The following is a 24,666-nucleotide window of genomic DNA, read 5'->3' on the forward strand; positions in this document are numbered from 1 at the left end:
CTTGTTAAAAATAATATAGATTCCCAGTTCTCCCCTGGAGCATCCAGTTCTCAAGCTTTCAGGAAGGTCAAGAATCTAAGACTTTTAACAAGCCCTCCAGTAATTCTTAAGATCATGCAAATGGAGGAAATACTACTCTAGGGAGCTGTTTGTTTCCTTAGGGTGAACTTAGACGGCTCTGGGCCTGTAAATTATGGCCTGCTGTCCTTAGAGATCAGCATCTGAGATCTGAAAAATGTGCGGAATCACTCAGTGCTTTGAAAGAACAGTAAAACAGGCACTCATGTGCTGCCAGACAATGGGGCACTGAAACCTTCAAAAGGTGTTTCCAGCAATTCCCCTTCTAGGAATTCATCCCGAGGGAATAGCGATGGCTCTGCACTAAGCAATTTTGTGCCAAAGATGGACAATGAGGATGTCCAAATCTGCCTGTGCAATTAGCAAGAATTATGATCCTGCAGGCCTGGCTGGGGTGAGACAAAGCCATGATGCAGGCTTCCTTTCTTTCCCTTCTCCCTGATCTGTCTGGGCCAGCGACCCACAGAGATGACCTGAGTTGCATCCTTTGCCTAGGGCTCTTTTACTCAACCAGGCCCTGATGTTTGCCTATGCAAAGCCCTGAACAGAGGGAGGGTGCGGCTGAGGCAAGGGCAGTACAGACTGGGAAACTCACTCAGTTTGGGATGTATAGTGGGGTGATATGTAAACCCTTCTGCTGATTTTGGCCTGTTGAATCTGGTCCCATAGGAGGTCCCCTTGGGTGAGGGAAGTGCTCCCCCCACACACACCTTATGGTCCAAAAGTGGAACAAAGGTCAGCTGGAAAGTAAGGTCAGGGAGGAGACCCCGTCCCTGCCTCCAGGCCTGAACCGTTTCTTTGTTTTCATTTTCTGTTTTTCCCACCGCACCAAATGGGCTCCCTGTTAAGCCGCCCCAAGGACTGTTCATGGCTTCATAAGTGTCCATTTAGCCTGCAGATCCCCAGAATCATCTGGTCTTCCTCTCCGAAGGCTGTGGCCAGCTCCAACCCTGGTGCTCTCTTCCCAGGACCCCCAGCACCAGGACGTCCGAAGATGCAAGCCCATGGCCTTCATTTCTCCCTTATGCCAACAGCCAGGACCTCACCAAAATAATAAACACAGGAAAGTTACAGTGCCCCAGAAAGTTCTTACATTCATGATCCTGGTCTGTGTTTCCTCATTCTTTGGTTTAAATAGAGTTAGACACCAGGCTCCGGCCCTGCTTTTTACCCCAACCTTTCTCAGAAGTGAAAGTTCCAAAATTCACTCAGGTGCTAGAACACCTAAAAGTCATGGGCAAACCTTGGACTGAATCTCACCTTCACCATTTACTAATTGTATGACCTTGGGAAAGCCACTCGACTCCTCAGAGTCTCAGTGCTATGGATTCAATTGTGTCTCCATAAAATCCATATGTTGGAGCCCTAACCCCCAATATGACTGTATTTGTAGACAGACTCTTTAGGGAGGTAATTAAGGTTAAACGAAGTCATAGGATGAGGCCCTGATTCTATAGGACTGGTGTTCTTATAAGAGGTAGTGATACCAGAGATCTCTCTCTTCATCTATGCACAGAGGAAAAGCCATGCGGGGACAGAGCAAGAAGTTGTCTGCAATCCAAAAAGAGAGCTCTCACCCGAAACCAACCCAGGTGGCACCTTAATCTCAGACTTCTAGCCTTGAGAACAGTGAAAAATAAATTTCTGTTTTTTAAACCACCCAGTCTGTGGTATTTCGTGATGGAAACCCGAGTTGACTCATACACTCAGTTTCCTCATCTGAAAAGCAGGGATAAAACTAGTCCTCTGCATTATGCAGCTATTGTGAGAATCCATTGAAGAAGTGCACGTGTAATGCCTGCCTGTTTGGTTTTCCTGCAGCATCTTTAGCACCTGGAACAGCGCCTGGTTTATTGTAGAAGTTCAGTAAATATCTACTGAATGAACAAATATATCCATCAAAAAAGGAAGCTGTCAAACTAAATAAAAGTGCCTATCTCTGAGCTTTTCACTAACCTCCATTTCCTTAGTCATTGACCACCACTCACCAGCAAATGACAGCAGGGATAAAGGGTTTAAGAAAAGTGTCTGCAAGGACAGTTTCCTGTTTTTAATTGGATCTACCCATTAAAGTCATGTCTTTTATGAATTGAGGAAGAGCTTGGTCTGGTTGATCTGGAGACAAGTTTTAGCTTCTGGCAGGAGAGGACATTGATCAGAGAGCTGAAGGAAGCCTATGAACCTTTGTCCAGCTTTGCAAGCCTGGGCATGGAGGGGAGAGAGCTCTTCCCCCCGAGGGCTGGAGGGGCTGGAGACCATAACCATGGAAGGCATTGTGAGGGGAGCTGGGGCTGGGTCCTGGGAGTGGCAAGGGGGAAGTTGGTCTGGGGTTGGAGGCCACAGCAGGCCCACCTTCCAGGTGCTAGTGAGATGCAAATGATGGGAACAATAGGGTCCCTGTCCCCAGGCCCTTTGTAGCGGAGGCTTGGCTCCAGGGAGGGATAGCTCCTTCACCTTGGCCATGGTGAGACTTGGTTCTGGGGCCACCCCAAGTTCACAGACCTGCTCACCCGTGGGGGCCCAGGATTACAGAGAGGGAGAGGCATCCGGCTGCACTGACTACCCCCTTACGCCCCTCCCTATCTCTTTCCAGGACAAGTTCCAGGGGAGCAAGCCCAGGTGAGTACTGGGCTTCTCTCTTTCCTTCTGCCTTCTTCTCTCGTCTCCACCTCGCCACCCCAGTCCTGGGCACAGCCATCCTTGGAGCTGTGCTGACTGTGCCTGGGCCCAGTCCGCACACCCAGTAAGACCATTCGTGTACCTCTGCCCTCTGTGAGCACTAGGGCTCCCCCACTACTGCTTCCCTGGGGCACCAACTCATCCAGCTGTGACCCATGGACACTAGCTCTGCCCCCAGAGTCTTTCTCTTGCTGCCCTGTCCCAGGGTGCTGACACAATTCCAGGGGGCTCCCTTCACATGAATGTGAACATCCTAGAGTTGTGCAGTGTCTGGCTGACACAAACTCAAGGGCCCCACTGAGCAGACTTGACTAGAGTCTGATTACAGGTTGGGTCCACCCCTTCCACCCCCCAGATGCGCAGGTAAGTGATACCGTAGGCAAGAGGGGCCCCCGAAAGTTGAGTCTCCCATCAGTGGCTCTAGAACCTCCTGCCCATCATAGCCCAGGACTGCTAAGTCACTGGGGCTTAGCTCTTCCACCTGTCTTGTTCAGAATTAGGGGTACATGAGGGTGAGGGTCTGGCATAGGTAAACAGGCAGCTAGCTGGGAGGCACCCTTGTTTCCAAAATGCCTACGTCATTGGCCCTGCTGCAGTGTCAGAAAGGCCCATCGTGAATGGTTCTTTTGAGCTGAATGAAGCACTGAGGGCCACTGTGGAAATGCAGATGGTTTTAGTACACTGTGGGGAGAGAGTAACTCATTGTGCTAGAGAGGGGGTGGGCTGGGAACAGATGAGGCCAGTCTCATCAGTCTCCTGTCCAGACTCCCCAGTTTGGAGAACAGATGCCCCCCGCCCCTGTCCTCCACCTGCTCCAGGGACCTGGAGACAAAGGGTAAGTCCAGGGGCTGAGCCTGGGGTGGGGGCAGGGGGAGGCAGATGCCACCGCCCATCTTGCACCTCTTCCATCCTCCATGTGCTCAGCAGCCATTCCCAGAGGTCCAGGAGGAGGAGGAGGAGGAAGAAGATAAATACGAGTTGCCCCCCTGTGAGGCTCTGCCCCTCAGTCGAGCCCCTGCCCCACTTCCTGGCACAGAGGAGGACTCTTTGTACCTGGGTGAGGGCTGGGAAGCAGAAGCAGAAAGGTTGGGTGGTCGGGTAAGGGTGCATGCCTGGCTTTTTCTCCATCTGTGCTGGGCAGCCTGGGGAGGCCTCAGCTGGCAGTCGCTGGTGCCTTTTGGCTGGGCAGAGAGGGAGAGAGAGAGAGAGGAATGGAGGAAAAGAGGGAGGTAGGAAAGGGAGAGGAGTCTGGAGGGGCAGTGTAACCAAGGCAACAGTGGGAAAGAAGGAGGCCCAACTTGGTCCCTGGGGCCTGGCGTCCCCTCTCTGCTATCCCAGCACATCTCAGAACAAGGGTAGGGGTACCAGGAGAGCCCGTTGGCATCCCACCCCCATGACTCCCCAGGCTGGGCCAGATGGGGGCAGGGAGGCTGGCCGCCTCTGGTTGCCATGGAGACGGGGCTGTCAGGAAACCAATGAGCTGGGAGTGGAAGGAGAAAGAAATAGAGGCTAAGTGGGGGCGGGAGGAAAATGGGAACCTAAGTGAGAGGAACCCAGTGACCCACAAACCTTGGGGTCTTTTCCAGATCGCTCTGCCCCTCTGGGTCCATCCAAGTCACTACTGCAGCCTCAGCCAGAGATGGTGAACAGCCTCCCAGCAAGCCCCACCCCAGGCTACCATTTCCCAGTGAGTAAATCTAAAAGGCATCTCATTTGCCAAGACTCACATCGGCACTCAAGAGGCCCCTGAAAAATTAGATGCAATAGAAACCAGAGTCCTGTGAACAGTCGCTTCTCCCACCTGTCTGGCCTGGTCCTTTTACCCTCCCAGTCAGCATCACCCAGGATTCACCCTTCCAGGCTGAGCTGGGAAGGTGAAGGGAAGAGAAACCAAACTAGCTTGGTGGCCCCTCTCGGGACCCTGAAGATGAGGCCCCCTCCCTGCCTAGAGAGTGAAGAAATCCCTTGGCTCAGCTGCCAGTTCTCATTCCAGCCAAGACCCTGCTTGGGGCTTTGAAATCTACCACTGTCATCATATACCATATTGGAATAAAAAGAAAAACAAGGAGAGATTCACAACAAAGAAAGAGCCACGGAAGCAAAGCAAAGGGAAGAGTCGCCTCCTTTATACTTTAACTCTTGTGTTGCAGTGTTTTTTGAAGCTGCACAGATATACATTGCCCTACCCATCTTTGCCCTCCCGATGACTCAGTTTCCCTTCCATACCCTGACCCTACCCAGTCAGTTCTCCCTCACACCCCTTGTGCCCACGGCTGAAGGCAGCCCTTTGCTTTCAGGGGGCCGTGAAGCAGGGCTGGCCCTCTGGGAGGTGAGGACATCTTCTCTGTCTAGGGCCCTCCCACTACCCTGCCCTGAGAAGGGGGATCTGGCCCCACAGGGTTCAGCTGAGCTGCCTTACATCGGCCTCCTGCCAAGCCTGATTACTATACTCCCCTAGCTGTTCCTCACTTTTACCTATGGGCCCCCTGCTAAGGCAGGCAGTTGAGGAGGAGGCTGAGGCCCCAGACACGAAATGCTTTGCCTGAGATCACACCAAAGCAGAGTTCACTGTGGTCTCTGGGTCAGGAGAGCAGTACCACAGGGCAGAGGCCTGAGGTTAGCCTGCTTTGCCTGGAAGGCCCTCACCAATGAGACACATCTGAGTGTTATCCTCCATTAAAGGGGCCCCTTCGGCCACTAGTCTCCGATTTCTTCCATGTCATTATTGCTACCACTTTCCAGAGACTGTCCCCCACGGTAAGTGCCTGAAGGCCTGTGACCCCAGAACCCTGGATGTGAGACCAACCCCAGCCAGCTTGTTTTTGTCTGAAAGCGGCCCCAGGAGCAGCAGCCTCCTCCTGCCCAAAGTCAGACAGCTAACTGGAGGCACATTTATTTTTACATGCTCAGTCATTGGTAACCCTTCATGAACTTGAGAGTAGTTTTGATTTTTGGAACAGCCCAAAGTCATTTAGAGCCAAGCCTAGCAAATCCGTCACAAGGTCAAATCAGGTAACACCCTGGAGTTGTGGGGTAAGGCAACACCGTTGAAGGCGGCTTTCTACCAGGGCCTCAGAGCTGCTCCAAGGATATTCTCAGATAAGTTCCAAGGAAGGAACTTCACTCTTCCAGCCTAAGTTTCATTCAGTTCCTTTCTCCCTGTGCTCATATCTGGTGAGCCTCTCCTTTTCCTTCCAGAGCTGACTGCACCAGCCCAAGTGGTGAGCAGCCCCACAATCCACAATCCCCCCTCACACGCTATGGTTCTGACTAGGAAGTTGGCAGGATTGGGACGGGGGACTTGGGAGGGCCAAGAAATGTCCCTGAAACTGAGGGAAAAGATCCAGAGCCAAATCCCTCCTTGTTTGACACAGGCCTCAGGCAAGGTAAACTCAGTTGTCCTCAGGGCTACTGAGAAGGGCTTTGTCTGGAGCTCCTGCTGGACACCCATGTTCTCTGGGGCCTGTGGACACCTCTGAAGGGGAAGGCGTTTTTGGGGTGCCCCCTTCTCAGCAAAGGAGCAATTTTAACCCTCCAGCTGGCTCCCAAAAGAGGTCCACCTTGTGAGGAGGTGTGAGGTGTCAAGAGCCCTCAGTGATGGCTCGCCCCTCCCTCCCACTCACTTGTCAACCCCTTGGTCCTACACCCCCTCCCTACCTTAGGTACCAGGTTCTCCAAAGAAACCTGATGAGGACATCTACCTGGAGTGTGAGCCCAGTCCAGGTGAACATCTCCCTCTGCCCCAGATCCATCCCATCCTGAGGCCCTCGGCTGCCCGGAGCACGACCCATTCTCCTGGCTCCATCTTCTTGCCTTGTCTTCTCTCACCACCAACACACATTTGCCTTCAGAAGCACACTTCCACCTTTGGTCCATTGACCCCCACAGTGCCAATGAGGGAGGGGACCTCTCAGATCAAGGGCTGTGTGGGGCCTCCCAGCCATTGCAGCCTGGTTAGAAGGACTCCCAGAAAGCCCAGGCAGCAGAGACTGCAGCAAGCTCTGCGGCTGTCCTCGGCCATTCCTGGCCTGTGTGGGTGTCCGTGCCTGGTTCCCCGCCCAGCCCAACCTGCCCCTGTTTCAGTCCCTGCCTTGCCTCAGACTCTGAGCTCCCAAGTCCTGATGCCTCCAGTCCCTCTGCCAAGGACATCAGCAGTGCCCAGGTGAGTGCCCCACCCCCACCATGGGCGCACACATGTGTGTCTGCATGTGTTTGTGTTTGTGTGTATGTGTGTGTGAGAGAGTGCGAGAGAGAGAGAGAGAGAGAGAGAGAGAGAGAGAGAGAGAGAGAGAGAGAGAGAGAGATGTGTGCACTCAGGCTTACCCAGCCCCTGGGACCTCTGGGTTCACTGGGCCTTTCTTTTGAGGGAATTAGACCCTGAGCCATTCCCCAATTTGTTCCCCACAGGCCCACAACAGCCCCCAAGGAACCTCGGAATGTAAGAGGCTGGTGGTGAAGGGGAAAGTGAGCTGGGTGGGAGGGAGGGAGTCTCAGGGTGCAGCTTCAGGCCCAGGGAAGCAGGCCTAGTCTCTTCTGACCAGATCTCCTGTGTCCCAGGGAGAAGCGAATGTCACCTCTAAAGGTGAGTACAGGCATCTTCAGCACGAACCAGGGCAGTTGTACCAGGGTCCACCCCAGCCACAGTCCTGTAGGCCACAGACTCCCTCCCTACCTCTCATGCCCTACTTTGCTGAGGGGGTGCCTGTAACTGTGCCTCCAGTTGAGAGCAGGCCTGAGGGGACCCTCTTGGGCATTTTCTAGGGTCTGCACCAAAGTGAGAAGCTCCTAGCTTATACCTCACAATCACCCCTCATTTGTAGGTCACATGTAGCCTAGCTGGTGGGTCCTAGCAGAGCCCAAGGCCAAGAGAGGAGGGGTGAAGCACCAGGTGCTCTGCTTTCAGTGTCTGGCCTGTGCACGCCCTGCCCCCAACCTCCCCTCCCCTCCCCTGCAGCTGGGCCCCAGGCCTCCTTGTCTAATCCCCTCCCAGTTCCAGCTCTATAATCTGCTTCTTCCAGCAGGAGGGAGAGCCTCTCTTTCCTCTGTAGCCCCCACTGGGAGCAACTCAGCTGCTGAGGTGAGGAGGGGCCGAGAGAGGACTGGGGGCAGAGGCCTGTGGGGAAGCCTCCTGGGCTGGTGTCCACCACTGCAAGGAGTATGCATCAAATGTGTGTGGCACCGTGCTGGGCACCAGTCACAGACACATCTTTGTTCTTGTACAGATTCAGTCTGAGGAAGGCAGCTGTGAACAACAATAACCTTACCCTGGGTTCTCTGTTCCCCATCCCCCACCCAGTGCCCCAGCACGCACATCTCTAAGCACCTGTGTGTGTGTGTATACGTACAGGACAGCAGTCTGCCATGTCAGCCATGGTACTCGGAGAACTGTGACCGTCATGCTGTTGAGAGTGCCCTGCTTGGATGCCAAAAGGTGGGCAACCACGGAGCCTCTAGACCTTCTTGGAAACCCTTCTGCTTATGGGCTGTGGCTGGCTGAGCAGGCAGGGGTAGCACGGCAAGGGTCGGGGAGCATCTGGCTATCGAGGGTCAGGGCTGTGGGAGGACAGTTGGAAGATGAGGTTCATGGATGGGTCTCCACCACAGGATGGAGCCTACACTGTGCGCCCCAGCTCAGGACCTCACGGCTCCCAGCCCTTCACCCTGGCAGTGCTTCTCCACAGCCGGGTCTTCAACATTCCCATCCGGCAGCTGGATGGTGGGCGCCTCTACGCCCTGGGCCGGGAGGGCAGGAACCACGAGGAGGTGGGTGCTGGAGGAGGTAGGGGACTAGGGGGAACAAAGACAGCAGAGCAGTACCCTGGGCCCAGCCAGGAGTATTTGCCTAGGGAAAAACTGTGCTTGCTTTGGCAGCGCATATATTAAAATTGCATAGGGAAAAACCCACATTCCATAGTTTTCTGGAGTGGGTGGAAATGATAGTGGACAGAGACCTGAGTCCCTTCCCAGAGGTCCGCATTTCTCTGCGAGAGGCACTTCCTTCTGCATGGCTCATTTCTCACAGCACCCAGGTGTATGTGTAATGAACCGGTGGGAGGAGGGCAGGGCCCTGATAGTCCAGACTCCTGTCTGTGCCAGGATTCAATATGCTCCAGCACTTGCTGGGCTGCAGACCAGAGATGGTCACCCATGCTGGAGGACAGGGGCAGAGGTACATCCCTAGAGTTTTTTCCATCTGGCCTTGGAAAGATGAGTCTGGCAACAATATGTATATAGATGAAGTGACAGGAAAGGTGCACAATGCCCGGAATTAGGGAGCAAAATGGCAATGGAACCTCATGGGACAAACAGGAAGGAAAATATATACAAAAATAGCAACAAGCCCCTTATTAGAAGCCTGGAGTTCCCTTAGGAAGTTTCTGTCCGCATGAGGCTTCAGGGACTCATAGATATCCTGCCTCTCTGCCCAGCGTTTCTCTTCCGTGACTGCCATGGTCCAGCACTACATGCAGCAACCTTTGACTCTTGTGGACAGACACAATGGCAGCCGGCAACTAACCTGTCTGCTCTTCCCCACCAAGCCCTGACACCCCGGGCGGATGTCCACACCCACCTCTGGCCCCATCAGTTGCTTCTTGCCCCATCCACCTTGGGCTGTCTCCCTGTTTCCTCTCCCAGGACTCCACCCCTTCACACCCTCCCCATCCCTTGCCCAAGTCCCTGCAGGCCTAGATGAGAGGCATAGAGAAAGAATGGTTGCCCAGAGACAGAAAGGGTCCCCAAGACCCCATCCCATGCTCACCCAGAACCTGGCCCTACACTCCCTGCAGTATCTCCAAGGCTGGGAAGGGAGAGCCCCCCACTCCCAGCCCCAGAAATAGCTGTGTCCACTGTTACTAGGGCCTCCCAGGCTGCTCTGGATGAAGGCCTCCTCCGAGAAGCTGAACCTCTCAGGGACAGCATGGGCTCTGCTGGGACACAAAGAGAATCCTCTCACATTCTCTAGGGGGTGAACACAAGGCTGGCACCTGGAAGGGACTTGGCTACCCTGCAGGTAGTTTGCTTTCAATAAATATTTGAATTTTTGAATTTGCTGAATGAAGCAGAGGTGTCATCCGTGAGGCTCCAAGGTTAAGTGTCCCAGGGCACAGACTAAGCCAGAGGGTGATAAGAGCCCTGGTGGCCAGGCCAGGGTAGGAAGGGCCAGCCCCATTCCTGCCAGTGACTGGGGCTTTTGCCCTTAGGTGGTCTGTGTTGAGGAGGAGGGAGGCCAGCCCCAGGGTCGCTGGGGTTTTCTTTTTGCTTTGTTGGGATGGGGGCAGGGAAAGCGAGAAGGTCAGTACTGTCTCTGCCATCCGTTACTGATGAGAATGGATTTAAGTACTTGTCCACGACCTGTTTACCGCAGTGTCGCCTCCTCCCTATCCCCTCGGGAGGGAGGTGCCTGATTTTGCTCACTTGGAGTGGTCTAGAGCAGGGGAGACAGGCGGATCCCAGGAAACACTGGATGTTGGGCGCACCAGAGCTGGAAGGAAGGCTCAGCGTGGGCGCTCCAGAGGACGAAAATCGGTCGCGGCGCGACGCCTGCAGGGTACGGCCCGCGAGGCCCAGAAGGTGGCACGGCTCAAGACCCGAGACCGGCGGCGGGCGGGGCCGAGGGCGGGGCGTCCAGGCCCGCACAGCGCCCGGAACATCAGGCGCCGGAAGCGCCATGTCCCGTGACTCTGCAGAAACAAAGGGCGGCTCTGCCGCCTCCTGTGGCTCTGGCTGGCATCGAGGGCGTACAGCCCTTACTCGCGCCTGCCCCTGGCCCTGCCTCCTGCAGGAGTCCGGGCTCTGGCCGGGCGGAAGGTAGCGGATCACAACCAGGCTGGCGGCACGGGAGCCCCAGGGAGACGGGGAGGGAACGGCCCCAGGACCCTGCGGAATACAAGTGCGAGGCAGGGGGTCGGGGGCGATCTCGGGTCCAGGGGTTGAAGTTAGCTGCTGCTCTGGCAAATTACCCTCCCTGAATCTTGATTTCTGTTACAAGATGAAGATGATCGTTTCTACGCAGTTTTCCTAGGGTCAGGAGACTTAAGTGAGGCGTTCCGCCTCAAGCGGTCAGGCTGTTCAGGGCCTGACGCGCTGTACTCCAGCTCTTTTCTCCCAAATAATAAGTATGTGCATGGGGGTCAATGAACTGCCACTTTCAAGTCACGGCAGGGTTTGAAAGGGAGAGGAGCAGGATGGGGCAAGCTGGCAAAGAACTGAATGAGGGTTGGCCCTGCTGTGTATGTATTTGTGGAGGGAATTAGCAGCGAGGGACTGTAGCAGAGACGGTGGGGGCTGGGGGGGGGGAGGGCTGTGGAGCGACATGAGACCCCAAGATAGCCTCCTTCAGCTCTGTTAGCCAGCTCTAGCTCCCTCAGGCCCTTGGATGGGAGTATCCTTTCTCTGCACTTTTCCCAGCCTGACCTGGGTGGAGAGGCCCGCACAAGGACTGTTGGCTTTGTCCCATCTAGGGGACTAACTTCAAGGAACTAGCCTCTATTCCTTTCCTCCCTGGGGAAAAAAAAGAGAAGGAGCAGTCAGAGCAGTGGGGAGAACCTGTAATAAGGGACCATGAATGCTAAAAAGACCATGGTCTGGAGAGGGACTCAGCCTGCAGTTAAGCACTTAGATGTCCCCTTCTCCAGGGAGCTTCCCCAGCCTGAGCTTAGGCACTTAGGACACCCCTTAGCAATGGACTTTCACTCTCAGGAAGGACCAACTGTTCCTACTGCCCACTATTAGGTACCCAGGGCCTGGAATGTAGTAGATGCCAAGTATTTGTTGAGCCATCAAATGAGTTAAGTCAACCCTGGATAGGCTGATAATTCCTTGATCAGGGCTTCCTCTGTAAGAGATAAGTCCAAGCCAGTGCTGTCTTATAGAAGTTTCTGTGATAATAGTAACATTTTGTACCCACATTGCCCAATACAGTAGCCACTAGCCACAAGAGGGTGTCAAGCACTTGAAATGTGACTAGTGTGACTAAGGAACTGAATTTTTAATAATTTATTTTAGTTAATGAAAATAATCATATATAGTTCATACGATCCTATTATTTCAAGTCTCTTGCCTTACCAGATGTGAGGGGCAGTGGTGAGAGAGAAAGCTGGAGAGGTTGTAGGGGGTGGGTTGGTCTGGAGGAGCCGAGGAGGCCACCATAATGAACATGGGAAAAGGAGGGCTTTTGAGGATCTGAGCAGGGGTGGCTGCAGGAGGAATGGTATTTTAGGAGGATTACTCTAGCTGTGCAGTGCTGAATAGGTTGAGGGCAGCTAGAGGCAGGGAGACCAGTTACTTCTCATTCAGGTGAGAGATGAAACCATTGTTTTTTATTTTGTATTGTGTTTTTTTTTACCATGCCAGTGTACCTCCAAACACCCCATTCCCATTTCTTCTCACCGAGGAGGCAAGATTCTAGAAAGTTCCAGGCAGGGTCACCAACTGGGGGATCACATCTTAGAGAAATGCCATTTGGTGAAGAAGCTCATATGTTACTGAGAGGGATTGCCTGTCTCTGTTGGCTGGGAAGGGTCTGTAGGACTGGGGAAGCTGAGAAAGTGTGTAATGGGAAGGGCATGAAAGCCATGGTTACGGCTTTGGACTCGTAAGACCACACCTGCTGGGGTCAGAGTGTGCTTTCTGGGCTTGATGCAACCATCTAGCGAGTTTTCAGCTTTGGTTTCTAAAGAGGCCTGACCTTGGAAACACATGCACTCTGGAGTCCAAGGGACCCAAGTTTGAATCTAGCTCGGTTACTCACTGCCCGCATGAACTTAACCTCTGTCTCTTCACTTTTAAAATGAGGCTGATAATACCTACTTCTTAGGGTGTTTATGAGAATGAGAAATGATATATATGTATGAATTATACTTAGCCTAACACAGAGCCTGACATATAATGGAGCCAAATGATTTGTACCTGATAATAATCCTAACCGTGAATAGACCCAGCCTGGTTCTGATCTCACCTGCGTGCACCATGTTCAGGGCCTTCTGGTGACTTGGACTTCCTCAACACACACACATACACCTGTGACCTTTCAGTATTACAGGTTCTGTGATTGTTGTTTGCCCACCCGGCTTTCCCATTCCCCTTCTACTGGTACCTCCACCCACGTCTCACATCATGGGACTAGACATGTGACTGAGGTCTGGCTAGGACCAAAGCAAGGCCAATCAAAGTCTCCTCTGAGATGGATCTATTGTTGAGAGAGAAGTCCCTATTTCAAACTTGAATTTGGACTGCAAATGGCCAACTTCCCTGCCACATAGATGGAACCTGTCTGCAGAAGTCAGGCAAAGATGAGAAAAATAGCCTTGGAGGGATTCGGTCCTGCCCTAAGGTCCCCGCTTTTGCTGTCATGCCTGTCCCAGCTGTGTGAGCTAGAAATTTCTTTTTTGGTTTAAACTAGTGGGAGTATGGCTTCTGATATTCATAAAGAAGATTTCTGCTTGGTACAGGCACTTGTGTCCTTGAAGTTTGGGGTGATTAAAGCAGAGTTAGCAGTAGAACCAGAAATCAGACTTTCTGGGTGGCTCTAGATCCACCATAAACTATACCACACACCACAAGTATTTATTGAGTGCATCCTCTGTGCCAGGCACCAAACCAGCATCTCATTCCTTTTTCACACCTACCAAAGGGCCCCCTTCCCACCTTCACCCCCACTCTCTAAGGACCTTTGAGTCAGGGGACATAAAAAACAGCCCTTTACCAGGGTAGAGACCAGCACACTCGCTGTCTTCCCAGAATCCTTGTGTCAAGGACATGAGAAGAGCCAGCTTTCCGTCTGCCTGCCTGCCTGCCTGCCTACCTGCCTACCTACCTACTTACCTACTTACCTACCTCAGTCTGCTCGGCAGAGAGTATGTCCTAGCTCTGACCTAGAAGCCCCTGGTAGAGGTCCTGCCTGCACCCCACAGTGAGCGACTGTGATCCTGCTGCCTTGATGGCCACAGTGACTGCTTATGGAGATCCTGAGGTCATTTAAAAATCTCATTGGATATAAATTATGTTCTCTTTTTCTGCTTTGCAAATCTAGTTGAGGAGAGAAAGGAGTGTAGCCAGTAGGGCTTTGGGATAGTAGTTTCCAAATCTGTCTTCAGAACAACCATGGCCCATCGCGATTATGTCACCGGTCTGACAGAAAAATACAACTTGTGGAGCAAGATTTTTCTGAAACAAAGGACCATCCTTTAAAGGAAAATCAATATTTTCCTTCTTTTTTGGTATTATACTTTCAGGTCTTGATTTCGCTAGACTTCATCTTTAAAATGGGGTGGGATGGCCAGGGCGGTTGGTTCTCAGAGGGCCTTTCCAGCTCCAATACTTCAAGGTCCTCAGGGCCTGGGGCCAAGCACACTGCTGCCTGAGATTGTCTGTCACAGCCTGGCCTGCCTCCCCCCCAGTCTCTATCCGCACCCCACCAGACTCCCTGCTCAGCCCCACAAGGTTGGCACCTCTCTGCTGAGCTCTCTCATGTTTTCCTTGGGGCGAAGAGACCCCTCTGCAGTGCACTCTGGATTAAATGATAACCCGAAAGCTATAGTTTATAAAGGCAAAAGCTGGCTTTGAATAGCCTGGTGTTTGTCAGGTGTTAATGAGTAGATTCCAACCTCACTGCAGGCCTGGAAGTTAGAAGGACAGAGGCCAGAGACCAGGGGCAAAAACCCAAGAACATACACTACTAAGGGGGCTAGGTAGGGAGTGAGCGTCGAAGGTTCTGGCCGAAGAATGGTGTCACAGACTTAAAACCTGAGCCGAGAGCCATCGGCCATCTTGTCATGTCTCCTCATATTACAAAGGAGGAAAGTAAGGCCCAGAGAAGGAAGAAGAGTCTATAATGGGGTGGGGATATGTACATTTTTTTTTCTCTAGTACCACCTTGGCTGGGGGTCAGGCCTGCAGGAGTAAAGAAATTGAGAGAGATTTGGAAACCAAGTCCAAGAGAGGCCACCCACACTTGGGGCTGACCTATGTCACCACCCCCAGCCTGCTCGCTCTGCTCTGGCCCCTTTCAGGTCTCCTTACTTTGCCACGGCCCTCAGCTCAGCTCTCAGGACATCATGGACAGCGGGCCCAGTGGCCTTGGAGCACAAGGCCAGCAGAAGAGCACTGGCCAGAGAGTGAGTAGGACTGATGGGCATCCTCCAAGGTGCCTGGAAACTGCACGCGCCCTTGTTGAGAAGCTCTGGGAAGAGGGGAGATGGAGGGGAATTGTCACTGAACCTACACTTGGAAGAGACGACTCTACCCCATGCACTTACACCTTTGTACTCCAAGGGGATCTAGGGACAGACAGAGTGCCTGGCAGCTCTCATGGATGTTGTCAAACCCGAAACACTGGGGCCGGGCTCCGCCAAAAGCAACAGAACCAGGAGTCCTTCTGTGAACCTCCTGTTACATTCAACCCTGAGATGAATCAATCATTAAATCAAATGTGGGATGAAAGGCCACATTGGAAGTCTCCAGGGTATACTTCCTATGCATGTCTGTAGCACCTTCAGCTGTTGGTAGAGGGTCTTTTTTTTTTTTTTTTTTTTTTACGACTGAGACTTTTATATCGTTCATTGCTTCTAACATGCTTTTAACAACAATAAAAATGCAACATAACTATTCTTAGGGTGAGTCTAACCACAATACTGTACAGTGCTGGGATCAGGCGGCGGGGCACATGTACCATTAAAACCAGATAACAAAACCCCACAGTGAAAGAAAACCAGCCAGAAATTAGCCCCCATGAGTTTGTTTTTACACACACAAACACACACAAACACACACACAATATTCTGCAAACCCCAGTTTGAACAATAACAAAAAAAGACAGATAGGCTTTATATTTAAAATGTCCGTGTTCTTTTCTGTTACTTCTAAAGCAGCTTGGAGGATCTCGCCATGTGGAGTGTACTGCAAACCAACTCCATTAACGTGATCTTGGCAGGACAGCAGCACAGGATTTGATATTCCAAATTCATCACTTTTGACAATGTAGATCTTTCAATGTAAAACAAGTAATATTTGTTTTAAAAATCAGAATTGTTCTGAGGTCTGATCTTTCCATTCCCTGAGGCCCACAGCGAGGGGGGGGGGCCCAGGGGGCAGGGGGGGGGGAAGTTGGGCGGGGCGGGGGAGGGGTTGGCTTTATATCATGGAGTTTCCTGCTCTCGGTGTGGGTGTAAGTGCCATTGCATTGCAGGAAGAACCTGAAGGGCAGCCATGGAAAAGGGCTCTGTGGAAAGAGGACAGGAGAGCTCTAGATAGGTCTACAGTAGAGGGTCATTTTTAAGGCGGTAACGTCAGAGGACAGAGAAAAACCAGCCCTGAGGTCCCCAGATACCTGGGAGACACCATCAACTTTAGGAAGGCTTCTAGCAAGGCGCCCCTGAATGGGCTGTGATTTCCTAGGGCCCTCGGTTGTGCCTGCCCTTGATCACACCTGCCGTTCGCCTCCTGGGAAGCTGGAAGATGGAAGCTGGAGCTGGAAATGGGAGGGCCTGAGGACCCCCAGGCTTGACTGCTTCGCCTTGTCACCCTCTTTCTGAGAGCAAGAGGCGAGACCAGGAGGCTCCTGGGATTCTCTTGCCTAATTCCCAGGGCCTGGCAGCCAGCACTGCAGCTGATGCAAGGCTGGGGTGCGTGAGCTCAGCCTTTCTCCAGCACATAGTTTCTTGCACCCCACTGCATTCTAGAAAATACATTTGTTCATTCCTCTCTGCCTCGGCCTGCCTAGTTCTCTAGCACTGTTCCTTCTGGAAGCAGAACAGAGCCACCTAAATTTCTGAGAGCAGATGCTGCTTGGAGCTGGGGTGGCACTGAGCATTTCTAAGTCAACTCTGCCTTCCTACACAGGCAGCCTGTGAGCAGTGCTGAGACTTGGAGCTCTGCCTCCAGGGGACCTGTCCAGTGGAAATGGATGGCCTGGGCACCCCTTGGCCCTCAGGCTTTGTCCATGCCAGCCCACTTCCTCTTCAGGAAGAAGTCAGATGGCCCTGGGAAGTCTTTTATCCCATTAGAAAGGGAGACCTTCCTCTCCTATCATCACCTCTCACTCTCGATGCCTCAATGCCCAGGCCCAAGGTGGGAATGCCAGGGCCCTACCACCTTCTCAAGGACCCCCAAAGTATCATCAGCTCAGGATGAGGATCCATCCAACTTCTATTTACTAAAATAGATAATAATAACGTAACATGGATAACACATGTGCCTCCTTTTACAAAGTGCTTTCCTGATTAATTAGTGCTTCAGGTGATCCTAGTTACAACACTGTGACGTTGGGAGGCCCTAGATGAAGAAGCTGAGGCCCAAAGTTAAATGTCAGAACCAGGAGTCATGCTCACATAGTCTTCCCACAGCCCCATGCTGCCTCAGTCCTGTCTCACAGGCAGCCATCGAACAGGAAGGAGGCTTCCAGAGGCAGGCTTGCTTGTCACTGGAGATCCAGTTTAGACAGAGGATCTTTTCTCAGGGAAAAGGGAGAGAAGGTGGAGGAGGATGAGAGAATAGGACTTATGGTTCAAGGTAGAGGCTTGGAGGCCAAGACTGCCCAGGAAGGCCTGGAGATGTTCTGGGGAACATTGAGATCTGAGGGGAGGTACTCAAAGCTTTAGAGTTGCAGCGCCCATGCCTCGGCTGCTCACTCAGACAAAGCCTCCTTGGTCATTTTGACCTTGGGCTAGCACCAACTGGGTTGGGGCTGCTGCCTGGGACCGAGGCAGGCTTCAGGACTGGGCCTAGGACCAGTGGCAGTGCTGTCACTGGCTTCCCTGTTGATACCAAGGTTGAATGAGGCCTTCGTCATTTTCTGCCCTATTCTAGCTTGGGCCTTCCCTTTTCTCTCAACTATGCCTGACCCTATTGGGTGGCCATATACACAGCTTCATGACCCTTGCCCACATTCCCAGCTGTTTTTGTTGCTGACATAAATTCTGAAGTGGTGAGCTCAGGCTCCCAGGCTTACAGGCAGGTGAGCATACAGTGTCCTGTGCTGGAAGCTACAGCCTGTGCCAACTGCATCTGCCCCTTCCTGACCTGGGCTCTCAGGCCTGGCAGGAAAGCCTATGGCAGAGCTGGAGACAAGGAAAGAGGCAGGTATGCCCTTCTCACTGGAAAGACACAGAGATGAGACACCTAGCTCCAGGGGCCACACAAGGGCCAGCTTGCAGGGCACTCCAAACCTGTTCGTCAACTCTCCTATCTTTTCACCAAAGGGGGATCTAAAGGAGAAAACCCAATGTAAAGCCAGGTCCTGGCTCTGCCCCAACTTTGAACCAATCCCTAAAACCACTAGAATCATTTCTAAGTTTGAAGTATATTTGTTTTTCATTAGATATTATGATCACATGGTATTAAATTTAAAAGGTATAAAAGAGCATAAGACAGAGAAAAACCAATGTCTCTTCTACACCTTTTGTTCAGCTGCCCTGTTCTCCTCCCCAGATAAAAGCAGTGTTACCAGTTTCTTGTATATCTTTCCAGAGATACACTAGATTAACCACTGGGTTTTTATTATCAGAACTTATATAGCAAGGTCACATCTTAACTTTTCTGCTTGGGATGAGGAAGGAGAAACTCCCCTGCTTTGAACAGTCCTTGGGAATGGACAGGAAGTGACCAGAGATAAACTTCCCGCAGCAGGCCCACGTTCCAGTTCTCTCTCCCCTTCACTACCCCTCTGACTTCACTGGATGCCCGAGGCAGAAGTGGACAAGATAGATGACATTGGCTTCTTTTCTTCTATAGAAAAACTGAGGAGCCAAAGTGTTAAGGAGACTCAAGGATACATAGGAAGCTGGGACACCCTGGTTTTCCCATACCACCACCCTACCTCCCTAATATCTTCTCTTCACTTCTAAATGACCTTAAGTTCTTAAATGTCTCTTGGTCACAACTAGACTATGGACATCTCAAGGACAGGGTCAAGGATACTTCTTCTGATGTCTGCTCTGGATTGGACTCTGAGCTGGAACCTGTCCAGCCCCTCAGCAGTGGTCAATAATGTGGCCTAATCAAGTGAGAAAAGCAGGGGTCATGCTGTTCTTCCAGAAGCATCCCAAGGTCTTGAAGTTTGCTAGCTGGACAAAGACACATCCCTGGCCAACAAAATCACTACCTACAAGCCTGCCCCTCATTAGTTGTTCTCTTGCACAGTTGGCTCAGTTGATGCCCTTGCTCAGAAGGGCAAGGTCGTGGGTTGGCTCCTCGGGGCAGAATCATTCTTAAGGGAAACATTCTGTTCCTTGCCCATGAACTCTTCAGTGTTGCAAATTACAACTGGATGACAAAAAGAGACTGTCTCTCTGTGAAATGCAAAGTACACAGTACTCTAGCGTAAGGCAGTGACTTCCTTTGTCATCCTCTCCTTCCAATTCCTCCCCACCCCCACCTCTATGATCCTTGGGGTTTCTCTGGGGTAAGCCCTGCTCCATCTTTCCATTCTGTCTTTTATATAAAGGGTCCCTTCAGCAAAGCAGGTCTCTCTCTAAAGGCCATAGAGTTCCCAGAATGATTAGGTCCTCAGAAAATAGGGTAATAAGAAGGGACAGTGGCTTCAGAAGGTATGAGCAGTGCCTGTTCAGTGAGGCAGAAGGAACAAGTGGGAGATGATTTACTTCAGAGAACAGGAAGTATTTGCCATGGTTGGCCTGTGAATTCAGGCTCCATTCTGTGGTGGGTGTTAGGACATCAGTGAGGTGAGGGACTCTGGAAGGGTGGGGCTGGCAGAGAGGCCTGTGGACCAGAGAGGCTACTGACTTGAGAGGCTTGGAAGTCCCGGCTGCTAGAGGGGGAACAGGTGGAAGTAGGGAGACAGTTTGTGTTCATGGAAATAAAACAAAAACCAAAGGCACTGAACAAATGTCAGATATCACCATCTATCTCATGTGTTGCTGCCAGGATAAAAGTGATAAAATACACAAAAGGCCCTAGCAAGAGTGCAATAAAGCTTAGCTGCTCCCACTCCAGCAGCTCCATACATAACAGTCTGATAACAAGTGAAGAAACTGCTAAAAAAAACCATTCCCAAATTCTAGGCAAAGGATCACTCTGAGCTGGGGTGAAGACAGGAGGACAGAAAGGAGGGAAATGCATTAGGGGCACACAGTTCTACAAGCCTGGGCCTTCTCACAGAGAACCCACCCCCAACCCAGGCAAGCAAAACTTTGTCCCTAGAAGCCAGTCAGGGCTCTCATGCTGTCCTAAGAGTCCCCACCAACTCAGCTCCTGGGGCTGCTCTTGGCTCGTGACTCCAATTCTTGCACTCGTTCTGCTTGTCTGACCCCTTTTCCCCTAGGAATCTGGCACAGACCTTAACAATATCTCTTCATTGCCTTCTGTTGCCTTTGACCTTGTCCTATCATCCCATCACCACCGTTAGGCATCACTTCAGATGTTTGTAAGGGACGCCCATGCTGACGCCAGCCAGTTCCAGCTGGGGTTTTATTCTGCCTGATCTGTGTGACAGATTGTACACCCACTGTCATCTCACAGCCAGCTACAATGGATGAATGCGAAAGCCATTGCCAGCAGCGGTGACTATGCCATGGTGACTAACTGGTACCTGTGCCAAGGGAGAGGCAGGAATTGAAAATAATCCCCAGGTTTAAAGCCTGGGATGTGACAGAAGGATGAAGTCAATTTGGAACAGTGAGCTTTAGGGCCAGCATTGGTTAGACAGCAAAGTGGAACTTTACCTCAGGGAGGTGGAAGTGTGGGACTAGGGTTATGAGAGTTGAAGCAAGAGTGAGGGAGTTAGAGACACCCATATAGATGTAATCACTGAATCTGCAGAGAGAGAAAAGAACAGAACATTGATGATTAGACATTTGAGAACATCTCTGTCAACCCAGGAAGACAAAATAAATTCTCAGGAGAGGGTCATTCTGACCAGATTCTTAGATTGTGTTTTCTCTCAGGCCCTAAATGGCTTCTACCCAGGCCCTACATTGTGGGGGACTACAGGGACGCAGGCAGGAGAACAAATGAGCCTGGGCTCTTTTACAACAGGGACTCAAGTCAGGGTTTCTCCCTGGCCTTCCATTTCGGTGTCCTCTTCGAGACATCCCCAGTGTCCCTCAGCCTGCACCAGCTTGCGTGTGTGTGTGAACATCTTCTTCGTCATCTAATTCAGTAGCAGAAGAGATTCAGAAGTTTTCTGTGGACATCTCACTCCTACTACAGGAGCTGCGAGGGGCCCCATTTCTCCTCTTGTCTCCTCCTCAGTTCTGCCTTCATTATGACTGACCAACAAGATGGGGGAAAACAAAAAGAGCCCCAGATTTCAATCTTTTATTTCAAGCTATAGTAGATCCTAGGGGACCATCCTTCTAAAGCCTTTTACTAAAGACTGTCCTTCCCCATTCTTTGTGACCTGGGGAGCTTCCAAGTTAGTAAAATATGACTCCGCCCCACCCCCCACCGCCACTCTATTGGTCCTGGTTGAGACAGGGGTCTACTCCCAGACCAATCACGATGCTTTACTCTCTTTACCAAAATTAACTGGTCTAGGAGCCATTCCTGACTCAAACTGGAGGAATGCTCCCATCTCCAGGGTTTTTGGACTACGGTTTGAGAGAGGCAAATGTATTTCTCTACATAAAATTTAAAAAAACAAAAAGTCAGCAGAAATCATTATTTCTCTCCTGAAAACAGGAGGACTGATTAAATGTCTATTTAAGGAGCAATTAGACCCCTAGTTCTTCCCCCACTGTCCTTAATGAGTGACTGTTTCTCCTCCACCCCAGCAAAAGACACTAGAGACTTCTACCAAGAAAGGATAAAACAGGTTTGCCGGACTAGGAGACATCAACTACAGTGAAGGGCATAGGTGTCCCATTGGAAACAGGGTATTTGAGTAGGGTCAGCCTACATACTAAATAAGGAGACCACCATCTCTCTTTTCCCATTCTGCAGCCAGAACACTGGCAGGCAGACTTATTCCTTCTACGCAAGAGACAGGAATAAACGTTTCTGGGAAATCTGACCAAACCAAGAAAAAGACCTACGGATACTGACATTAGAGGTTTTCCAATAAATTGGCCCAGCACGATCACTCTGCAGTGCAGTTCCCAGTTGAACTGCCCCCCATATGCACATGGGGTTTCCAATGAACTTTTCCATGCCCCACTCTTAGATATGTGTGCAGAAAAGAGTTCCCTGGATAATGGCAATGACCACCCTATATAGCAGGCCTAGAGAGCAGTCCCTATCAACTGGATCAAGTCAGAGGCACTGGGAGAGATTTCTTCAAGATGATGAAACTGATGGAACATTCACTGCCTTTGAATACATTGAGAGATTTATACCACTCTGTGGGGGAGGGGAGAGTTTGGGACTGAATTAGCAGTACTTATAAGGAAGGCAAATGAAAAATGAGACATTTAGTAACTCTGGGGATAATAGAATTGTGTAGAAAAGGGAACATCATCTATTGAGAAAACTAGAAGCCGGGGTAGGGAGTGGGGTAACAGGGTGTGGTCTGTGAGAAGTCCGTCCTCACTTTCCATATTAAGAAGCTGATATATATCACCGGGAACTCTTCCATAGGTGCCACAGGCAACACCATTAGCTTTCTAAATAAATTCTCCCCTTTTTTGCCTAAGCTCATCAGAGTTATCTTCTATTGCTTGAAATTGAAAGAACCAAAGCTAAAACATTAGCCACGTGATCTTTGGTTATTGACTTCCCATCCCTCAGTCTAGTACTTCCTACCCATATAACAAGCCTCTATTCTTTAATTTTATACCTTTCTCACCTCCTCTCTCCCCTACTCAGCCTTCCCACCAGTATCTGCTATACTCATTTACCAAAACTCAATTTCCTTTGGGGGTCTGTGCTTGGCCGTATTGTTCATAGGAAAAAGATGTTCAGAAACCCTGAATGAAAGAAGCCTGCATTCCCTGGGGTGAAGGCTGGAGGAAAACAGAGCTAAGTTTCCAGTATTTAGGTGTGATTCTACTGCTCTCCAATCGTAGACTTTTGGCTTTGATTGTCTACACCTTAAATAGTAAGTTGATTTATTTATAATTTATCCCACCTATATCTTGACAAATTTGAATTAACTTTATAAAATTAATAAAATATAGGTAAAGTCAATTAAAGATGGACCAAAACTCAAGTAAAAAGGTCAAATAAAAGTTTCAAGGAACCTGTGATGATAAATTGATATAACGAAGTAGTAAATCTTGTTCCAATTTTGTTGGTAGGTAAGAAAAAAATAGGAATCACAGAATGTCGGAGTCTCTTCACATTCAAAAATCAAATCATTTATTGACTACTGAATCAGTCTGGATTATATTTGGCTGCATATAATAGAAAAAAAGCTAGTAATAGTATGTTTCTTTTGAGGATAAAAGAAGTCTGGCAGTAGAGAAACCAGAGTTAGTACGGCGCCTTTCTAGTCAACAGGGACACAAGATCCTTTATTGTTCAATACACCTTTTTAAGCTACAGCAACACATTTGCATTCTAGGTAGAAGTAGAGATGAAGAGTGAGAAAAGTATTGCCTTTCTATTTTAAGGAGACTTCCAGGATGTCCTATATAATACTTCCAGGTACATTTTAATGTTCTAAACTTAATCATGTAAACATACAAAGCTGCAAAAGAATCTAGGAAATGTTGTCTTTTAAGTGAGTGCATTGATACTCCAAATGGGATCATGAATGAAAGCAACTAGCAATTTCTGCTACAAACACTCACTATGTGGCAGGTGCTTCTGGGCCCAAGGAAAACAAAGATGAAGATGACACAGTCCCTGCCCTTAAGGAATTCACGAATGTTAGGAAGGCATTAATAATCAACTGAAAATAATACCATTAGAAAAAAGATTTGTGAAGATGTCAACAAGGAGTTGTGGGAGGAGAAATAAGGTAGAAATGAGTTTTGTCTAGAGAGATAGGGAAAGATTCATAGAAAAGGGGAGCATATCCTTAAATGGCATAGAAATTCAGAGCAGAGGTGAAAGCATTCCAGGTGCAAGAAGGAGCATGGACAAAGAGAAGCATTGAAACAGGTAGATTCTTTGAGGGTAATTTTCATGAGTTTTGTATGCCTTTAAAATAGGGTGTCAGAGTCTGGTAAAAGACAAGGCCAAAATAACATGGTAAAGAGCCCAAAAAACTCCACTGAAAGAAGTTGGTAATTCTGGAGGGAACGGGAAGCCTTTAAGGTTTATAAGCAGGGATATCATGTTCAAAAGAGAGCCATGGAATGAGAGAAATAATGAATTAAGGCAGGGGGACATAGGAAGCAAAGTAACCAGCCAACAGGTCAGCTAATTATTCAAGTGATATGTGTTAAGGACCTGAATTAGGCAGGGGAACCTATGGGATGGGGAGGAGGGAATGGTTGTGAGAGACAAAAATTGGCTGATCACAGGTTGGATGTGGAGAGTGAAGAAAAGGCAGAAACAACAAGAGGCTCTAAGATGTCTAGTTAACTCCTCAGTGGCTTCTGAGTCTCATTCTCTTCTAACCCTTCTTTAAACAAAGTGTTCCCACGTGCCTGGCACTGTTCTTGGCACTGGTGGACAAGAAAGATGTGCTTCCTGTCCCCATGAAGCTCATGTCTGGAAAGAAGGGGTACAGATTAACTGAGCCATTTAAATACAACAGCGGTCTGGTATAGGCATTCCCTACGTAGAGGCAACTTCAAGAAGCAGTCTGGGGAAAATCGGAGATGAGTGGCAAAGCAAAGCAGGGGAATGTGTTCTTTTGGGTATAGCCACCTGGGCTCCAGGGTGCACCAAAGCTTCTTTAGAAAGCCCAAGCACCGCCTCCACCAGCCAGACTCTGGGTTATACATTACAGCCTAAGTCTTTAGTTAGCGAGGGCATTTCTTCAGGCACCTGAGAAGAATGATCAGAGTTCACCTGGCCTTGAATAACACTCTGTGATAGTGAGTGTGCGGGGGAGGCAAGAACTTT

The 24,666-nt window shown here is 50.3% G+C and overlaps 1 protein-coding gene across 2 annotated transcripts; it reads left to right on the top strand.

Moving 5' to 3' along the window:
• Positions 1–3,486: 3,486 nt before the first annotated feature.
• On the top strand, positions 3,487–15,584 carry SH2D6 (SH2 domain containing 6). 2 transcript variants are annotated; one of them, XM_016136819.2, is made up of 8 exons: positions 3,487–3,592; positions 4,344–4,444; positions 6,420–6,480; positions 6,841–6,919; positions 7,165–7,195; positions 8,105–8,188; positions 8,362–8,520; positions 9,186–9,355. In XM_016136819.2, exons 2-8 carry the CDS (start codon positions 4,397–4,399, stop codon positions 9,300–9,302), a joined length of 579 nt encoding a protein of 192 aa, XP_015992305.2. In that variant the 5' UTR covers positions 3,487–3,592; positions 4,344–4,396; the 3' UTR covers positions 9,303–9,355. The 2 variants fall into 2 exon arrangements, with proteins under 2 accessions (XP_015992305.2, XP_036080748.1); XM_036224855.1 differs by lacking the exons at positions 3,487–3,592; positions 4,344–4,444; positions 6,420–6,480; ... (1 more) ...; positions 7,165–7,195; positions 9,186–9,355 and adding exons at positions 7,249–7,339; positions 14,769–15,584.
• Positions 15,585–24,666: the final 9,082 nt, after the last annotated feature.

Source organism: Rousettus aegyptiacus, unplaced genomic scaffold (assembly GCF_014176215.1).
Source record: "Rousettus aegyptiacus isolate mRouAeg1 unplaced genomic scaffold, mRouAeg1.p scaffold_m13_p_7, whole genome shotgun sequence".
In the NCBI taxonomy this organism is placed as follows: domain Eukaryota; kingdom Metazoa; phylum Chordata; class Mammalia; order Chiroptera; family Pteropodidae; genus Rousettus; species Rousettus aegyptiacus.